The sequence below is a fragment of the Mus caroli genome, chromosome 15 (genome assembly GCF_900094665.2).
Source record: "Mus caroli chromosome 15, CAROLI_EIJ_v1.1, whole genome shotgun sequence".
Classification (NCBI taxonomy): domain Eukaryota; kingdom Metazoa; phylum Chordata; class Mammalia; order Rodentia; family Muridae; genus Mus; species Mus caroli.
In genome coordinates this window covers 97,407,017-97,415,077 of record NC_034584.1, presented here as the reverse complement: position 1 = coordinate 97,415,077, position 8,061 = coordinate 97,407,017, and the positions used below count along the sequence as shown (strand labels likewise).

At 39.8% G+C, this 8,061-nt stretch overlaps 1 protein-coding gene across 3 annotated transcripts; it reads left to right on the top strand.

Moving 5' to 3' along the window:
* The first annotated feature begins 5,740 nt into the window (after positions 1-5,740).
* LOC110311009 (glycosylation-dependent cell adhesion molecule 1) lies at positions 5,741-8,061 on the top strand. 3 transcript variants are annotated; one of them, XM_021184192.1, is made up of 4 exons: positions 5,741-5,854; positions 6,613-6,657; positions 7,362-7,577; positions 7,806-8,061. In XM_021184192.1, exons 1-4 carry the CDS (start codon positions 5,791-5,793, stop codon positions 7,934-7,936), a joined length of 456 nt encoding a protein of 151 aa, XP_021039851.1. In that variant the 5' UTR covers positions 5,741-5,790; the 3' UTR covers positions 7,937-8,061. The 3 variants fall into 3 exon arrangements, with proteins under 3 accessions (XP_021039851.1, XP_021039853.1, XP_021039852.1); XM_021184194.1 differs by having other exon boundaries at positions 7,362-7,615; XM_021184193.1 differs by having other exon boundaries at positions 5,774-5,854; positions 7,368-7,577; positions 7,806-7,991.

Here is an 8,061-nt window from a genome sequence, read left to right as displayed (position 1 = left end):
TACAGATCTTTCACTTCCTTTGTTAGAGTCATGCCAAGGTATTTTATATTATTTGTAACTATTGTGAATGGTGTACCCCATTTTTTAATAGAGTTATTTGGTTTTCTGGAGTCCAATTTCCTCAGTTGGTTATACATTTTAGATATTAGCGCCCTATCGGATTAGGGTTGGTAAAAATCCTTTCCCAATCTGTTGGTTGCCGTTTTGTCTTATTGACAGTGTCCTTTGCCTTACAGAAGCTTTGCAGTTTTATGAAGTCCCATTTGTTGATTCTTGATCTTACAGCACAAGCCATTGCTGTTCTAGTCAGGAATTTTTCCCCTGTGCCCATATCTTTGAGGCTTTTCCCCACTTTCTCCTCTATAAGTTTCAGTGTCTCTGGTTTTTTGTGGAGTTCTTTGATCCACTTATATTTGAACTTTGTACAAGGAGATTAGAATGGATCAAGTCGCATTCTTCTACATAATAACTGTCAGTTGAACCAGCACCATTTGTTGAAGATGCTGTCTTCTTTCCACTAGATGGTTTTAGCTCCTTTGTCAAAGATCAAGTGACCATAGGTGTGTAGATTCATTTCTGGGTCTTCAAGTCTATTCCATTGATCTACCTGCCTGTCGCTGTACCAGTACCATGCAGTTTTTATTACAATTGCTCTGTAGTACAGCTTGAGGTTTGGGATGGTGACTCCACCAGAGCTTCTTTTATTGTTGAGAATGGTTTTTGTTATCCTAGGTTTTTTGTTATTTCAGATGAATTTGCAAATTGCCCTTTCTAACTCAGTGAAGAATTGAGTTGGAATTTTGATGGGGATTGCATTGAATCTGTAGATTGCTTTCAGGAAGATAGCCTTTTTCAGTATATTAATCCTGCTAATCCATGAGCAAGGGAAATCATTTCATCTTCTGAGATCTTCTTTGAATTCTTTCTTGAGAGACTTGAAGTTCTTTCTTTTTAAATCTTTTTTTTATTAGATATTTTCTTCATTTACATTCCAAATGCTATCCTCTTTCCTAGCTTCCCCTCCAAAAACCCCCCATCAGTTGAAAAAAAAAAAAAAGATGCCCACTATTCTACCTTAATACCATTAATTCTTTGTCTTTGAAGAACTCTGTATAAATTGAACCATATACAGTATGATCCTTGAGCCTACCTTTGTTTCAGTATTTTTTTCTGTCACATTCTAAATAGCAATATTTGGAACCAAATATTGTGCCAAATAACAATAGTTTGGTTTTGGGGGGTTGTTTTGTTTTGTTTTGTTGTAATCTGTGTGGCACTCTATAACTCTTTATTCTACTATTGGTAGATGTGTGGACTGTCTCCATTATAAGTAATTCTACTATAAGTACTCTCATACCTATCCTCCAGTGGACTTCTGTGTCATTTCCCTTGTCTCTATGTCCAGGAATATGTACATAATTAAGAAGAAAGGTGTGTTTAGCTTTAATAGGTGTTTAATAGGTTTTCAAATTTTATAAAGTGTTCTATAATTCACACTCCCAGAAGCAAGTTAAGAACTCCAGCTGCTTCTACAGCACCATGCTTACTGGACTTACTTGCTAGTCTTCATTCTGTCCATTCAGAAGGATGTGGCAGGCTCTAATTACAAGATTAGCATGATTTTCTCCAATGTGTATTAATGTTGAGGAGCTGCAGTGGGCTAAATGTTGAAATCTGGGCTCCAAGATGGTGACATTTGAAGCCTCTTGAAGGTGGTGATTTGCACCTATTACCGAAGAGACTCCACCCTGTTTCTACCATGGAAAAGCACAGTGAGACTCTGACCTATAAAATACACAATGGGAGCAACGGAGGGTTTTCAGGACTCAGAAGGCATCTAATCTACCTGCACATGTTCCCCAATGTAGAGAACTGAGAGAGGTTTCTGCATACAAGCTAGCTAATTGTGGTATCTTTGCTATAGAAATCTAATCAGGAAAATATCTAATTAAAAAAAAGAAAAAAATCTAATCAGACTAAGTGGGCAACTCTTGACATGTTTATTGATGACTTGAATTTTTTTTCCTTTAGCTGGGGTATAGCTCAGCGATAGAGTACTTGCTCAACATGTATGTGGTTCTGGGTTTAAATTCTAGCATGGGGGGAATATATATATATATATATATATATATATATCCAGAATCCTCCCCCTCTCCTTTCTTCTCTCCCTCTAACAGGTGCTCTGGATCCCAAAATCATTGTCAGAAAAGAAATATTTGCTGAGAAGCTACTTCTCCCATCCTGGATACTATTCCTCAACACTTGTCAAGGATACCAGGTCTTACATTCCTGGGCTACATCTAAGTGAAGAGAAAAAAAAAGTTCAACTGCACAGTATGGATGATTCTGATGTGCACTGTAGTGTGAGAATAGCCATTATTGACTGTGAAGTTTTTACTCCTGGCCCAGGGGATGTTAATCTTGATAGAATCCTGAGAAGCAAGCTAGATTCCTTTCTCTTTGATAAGGAGACTGAGGCTCACAGGCAGGAAGCAGTGGACCAGTGCCACACAGCGAGGTAGTGGCACTCCATGTGTGCCGAGCTCTCTGCTTCCTCCTTTCATCCCTTAGTGCTTTCACATCTCTGAGATTCTTCTCTCTTTGTCTCTCAGTCTCAGAATTTATTCATTGACTTAGTTAGAAACTAAGTAATATGCATCACCAGAAACAGGCAGCTCTGTCATGTGTCCTCCACAGAAGCCACTGGTCTTCCTCACATCCAGTCTGTTGATGGTCACCTTTGTAAAAAGCTCATACTTACACAATATGAGAATTGTGAGGATAATGGGGTCATCTGACCAAAGTTGGATATCTTGAATATAAAGAACTTCTATGACCTCTTTTCTCAGAAAGGAGTTACAGGAGTAGCTAACAGAGTTTCCCTGTATCTGACTCCTTAACCAAACATACAGGGCTGATCCTGGGCTCTTGAGGGGACAGAGTAAGAAGTATGAATATAAAAGGACTCACTGGGAGTCTTGAGAGAAAAATTTGGCAAATAAATACAGAACACCAGTTAAATGTCATCTCAGACATATTTGAGACATACTTATGTCTTATGCAGTAATGATATTTATACTAAAACTTTCATTGCCAATATTAAATTTGCATCTAACTGGGTTTCTTATATCATATTGGTAATTCTGTGTAACAAACACAACAGAGACAGCTCTGTTGTGCCTGAGTTGCAGCTGCAGTACCTGCTTTCAATATGTTCTAGTTGAAATACTGACTTGTTGAAGGTCTCTCAGAGGTTCTGGACCAGGCACACACACATACTAAGGAGCTTCTTCCTTGGGGAATAGAATTCCCCAAGGGACAGCTTTAAATAAGCAAAATGACTCATTCAACAAATACAAGCTAGAATATCCAACAAGAATTAAATTCTGTACTAAATACATTGAGATGCAGGGATAAACTAACAATGGTTCCTGTACTGAAAACTGACCAACAAAACCAGTAAGATGCAAATCATATAATTACTGTAAAACTGGATAAGTGTTAGACAATAAAGGCTATAAGGCTAGGGCCCAAATAAGTCTATTTGTCATTCTATCCCCCAAAGCTTGCATATGGCTAGTACTCAATAAATAGTATTGGGCCATGGTAGTGAACAAAGGTGGATACCACCAACAAGACACTGTGCGGTCAGATGACTCACCAAGGGAGACAAGATGATGAGGGAAGTGGTTCAAAATCAGCAGAAAAGTCTAATCGAGAGCAGGATGTAGAAATACCTCAGGCAGATAGACAGGGGAGCCTTCTTGACAGAGCAATAGCATGAACCTAGCACTCCAGGGAAGAAGGACCATCTTGCAGAAGTCAGGGATAAAGTAGAAATGGTAGAGGGCCAAGATGTCTGAACTTTATCACTAGAGGCTTTCATACAAAGAACTGACATGACCTCCAGGAGATCTCTCCAGGAGATTAGCATGGAAGGTAGACTATCATGTATGACAGAAGAGAAGAAACTACTACCATAGCCTAGTCTGGCAATGATGTATTTTTAATGTATTAGGGAAAATGTCTGTGGACCCCCCCCCCCACCATGGACTTCCTGTGAATGTCTTCATCTGTCCCCTCCTGTTTGTAACTTCCATAGACCATGGAAGGATCAATGCTGGTGAGGAGAAATCAGACAGGAAGGGAGGTGAGAGGCAACCCAAAACAAACTTCCTTTACTACCTCATCTTGCCTAAGGAGATCCCAGATGTAGCAAGAGGAAGACAAGACAAGGCCTTGGAGCTTCCTCTCAAGAGAAGGAATACTCACACTGGTTGGCACAGCCCAAGCTCTCCTTGCTCTGAAGGCTGGACTTTATCCTATGTCCAGCAAGCATGCACCTAAGAGATGTCTTGGGATGCAGCAGACCTTTCTTGTCTGGAGATGATCCAAAGGCAGGTTTCATAGACATCATCAAAACCTCTAATGAAGAAAGAAACTAGTTCAATTCCTAAGCCAGAATGAGACATTAATCCTAGGTTTATCCCCCATCTCCTTTCCAGAGGCTTCCTAAGACATCCTACTGCTCTATTTAGAGTCACTAGATTCTGGAGGCAGAATTTATATATATATATATTGGAATATATATATTGGAATATATATATATATTGGAATATATATATATTGAATATATATATATTGGAATATATATATTGGAATATATATATTGGAATATATATATATATTGGAATATATATATTGGAATATATATATTGAAATATATATAGTAGAATATATATATATATTGGAATATATATTGGAATATATATATTGGAATATATATATATATATATTGGAATATATATATATTTATATATATTGGAATATATATATATTCCAAGCCAAGGCTATTTGATAGACCCTGTCTCAAAAAAGAAAAAAGAAAAATGCAGATATATGATAGATTAGCTATATGATTGAGAGAAAGAGAGAGAGGGAGTAGAAGGGAAATTAATTGGAAAAAGAAAAGGAACTCTCAGGATAGAAAGGGACCAAATAAAGGTAATATGGTGTGTCATAATGAAGCCCTTTATTTTCCATAGTAAATCTGCACTAATGAAGGAAAACATGCATACAAATATGTGCTTGGTAGAAGCCACCTCATGACTGAAATATGAGTTTCTTGATTAATAGATAACTTCCCAAATATTATTAATCAAATGAGACATCCTATGTGAGCAAACCTAGCAGGTGGAATTGAACCTGAACCTGCCTCACTCCTCCATTCCTGAACTGATGTGGAGGATTATCTGCACCCTGGAGGACCATCTTGTCTTTCCTTGATTCAGTCATATAAGCAATATTTTCTGGACCCAAGTATGAGCCAGCTGCTAGAGAGGTACTGGAGAACCCAAGAAAAGCAAGAATAATCCCAGCATCACAGAAGTTTCACTCTTCTGAAAGAAACAGATAATAATTAAATAATCAGAGGGGAAACTGTAAAAATAATACCAATAATGAGTAACATTAAGGAAGGGAGTCCACTCAGGAAGTTATCCCAAAGGTACAAAGAGATGGCACCTGGGGCTGGCACACCATGGCAGTAGCTAGGCCAAAGGGAAGGCTGGGGGCCTTACTTTCTTGCCAACTCATTTCCCAGAAACACCAATTCCCAAAACCCAATGTAGTCTGAATAGGAATTGTAGGGGAAGCCTGGCTTGCTTCCTGGTCTAATCTCCAACTATTGTCCAGCATCCTTACCCCCAAATAAATAAAGCCCCAGCAAGACTGCTACTCCAGCATTCTACTCTGCTTCCCAGGGAAAGCTGACCTTGTTCCAGTGCCACCATGAAATTCTTCACTGTCCTGCTATTTGTCAGTCTTGCTGCCACCTCTCTTGCTCTCCTGCCTGGTAAGTGCACCTTTCTTTCTGCTCTCCTTAGTCTCCTACAGGCCATGGGGCTGTCAGGTAAGCAAAATCACCACCCTTGTGGAAAGATGATAAGACATGGAATGAAAAAGCCACAGCTGGATGTGGGCATGAAGACATATAGCTCATGAATCCAGAAACCCAGAAAACCAAGGCTAGGTTCAGAGGCTAGACTGAACCCATAACAGGGCAGACTATCAGTCAACAGAGATTCTGTTAGATCCTATCACCAGAGGCTTGATCAGCATAACCCAAGTAAAATCACTGCTTTAGACATCCTTAGCTCCCTTGGTACAATGAGAGCAAGATGCAAACACCACATCAAGTGCTATCCATAGCACTCACTCTGTACCATATAGTTCCAGGAACTTAGAATACACTAACAGCTTACATAAAGACCTCTGTCATCATTGAAATTTCATTAGAGGAAGAAGAAAAAATTAACATACTAAAAATATTATATAGTATTTTAGAAATGCTAAGGGAAATGTAGAGAAGAGAAACATAAGGGACTAGCTAGGCATAGTGGTGCACACCTGCATTTCCAACACTCAGGAAGCAGAAGCAGGGGAGTCATACACATTCCAGGCCAACTAGAACTACTAAGCAAAACCCTATCTAAAGCAAACAAACCACAAAGAGTAAGGGAGGTTGAGGAAGCTGCAATGAGGTAATTACAAATGACCAGTTCACATATTACTTGTCTTGAGATCTCTGGAGATTTTATCTTCTCTCCTCAGGGTCCAAAGATGAACTTCAAATGAAGACTCAGCTCACAGATGCCAGTAAGTCTCATGAGAGCATCTCTTAATTGTTGGTAGCAAAAGACTAGAAAGTAAATGATGTTAGGAGAAAGTGAAGAAACAGTTCCTCATGCTGTTGGCCTTAATTCTCCCTGCTGCACTGATGGGCCATAGATCTGGGGGGTAGGAACATTTAGCATAGCACTTATGCTATATAGTCATTGGAAATTGGAATGGGGACAGCATTTCATACCCAAGTTCTGACAGGTAATATTTCAGCTCACCCAAAGACAAAGGGGGGGGGGTTCTTCAGTTATAGGCACTGTACTACACAGCCCAAAAATCTTAAGCATTGATGGGCTCAGATTTGAAGATACATTGTAAATATTGTTTAATCATGAGCTATTTCCCCAAATTAACCTGGGAAAAGTCTGAGGAGCTAAAGGAGAAAAACACTTGGCATTCAGAAGGAAGAACCAAGGTTAAGAAGCTTCTAATGTAGGTCAAACAAAGGGGGAGGTGTTTGCAAATGTCTCTCAATCAAGAAGGTGGATTTTCCTAGGGTTGAAGTAGCAGAAATTCTTAATCATGTCATTAGAAATCTAATTCATGCCTTTGAGGAGCTCAGGAATAGAACCCCAGTGCTACTGTAGATCAGTTAGGCAATTACTCAACACTAATGCACCATGTGAAGAGACACTTTTTCTCCCAGATTTCTCTGCCCCTCACTCCCTACATGTCCTTAGTTCCAGCTGACCAGTCCACTCCCACCAGCCACACCAGCAAGGAGAGTACTTCCAGTAAGGATCTTTCCAAGGAGCCTTCCATCTTCAGAGAAGAGCTGATTTCCAAAGATAATGTGGTGATGGAATCTACCAAGCCAGAGAATCAAGAGGCCCAGGATGGACTCAGGAGTGAGTCATCTCAGCTGGAAGAGACCACAAGACCCACCACCTCAGCTGGTATGAGCCAGGGAAGAAGGAAAATGTCTTGGGAGGTGGTAAGCAGAGGAAGACAGGGCAGACAGTAGCTTGTATAAGTAGGTGACTCTACAAAGGAAAAAGAAGTCCTAGAAGGACAAATTTTAAGTGTAAACCAACTGCCAGCACTGCAGGAAGCTGTTGCGATGGGAGGATGGAGGTGTGAATGGGAACCCACTGTAACTGGACATTTCTATCTTCAAATTACAGCAACCACCTCAGAGGAAAATCTGACCAAGTCAAGCCAGACAGTGGAGGGAGAACTGGATAAAATAATTGAAGGATTTATAACTGGTACAGAAGACATAATCTCTGGTGCCAGTCATATCACGAAGCCATGAAGACAAAAACACCTAACCACTAAGTCCCATGCTAGGTAGTGCCTTCATCACCCACATTCTGCTCATCTGACCACCACCTCTCAGTCAGCCCTTTGAGGTCTTACATTAAAGTATTGCAACCTAAA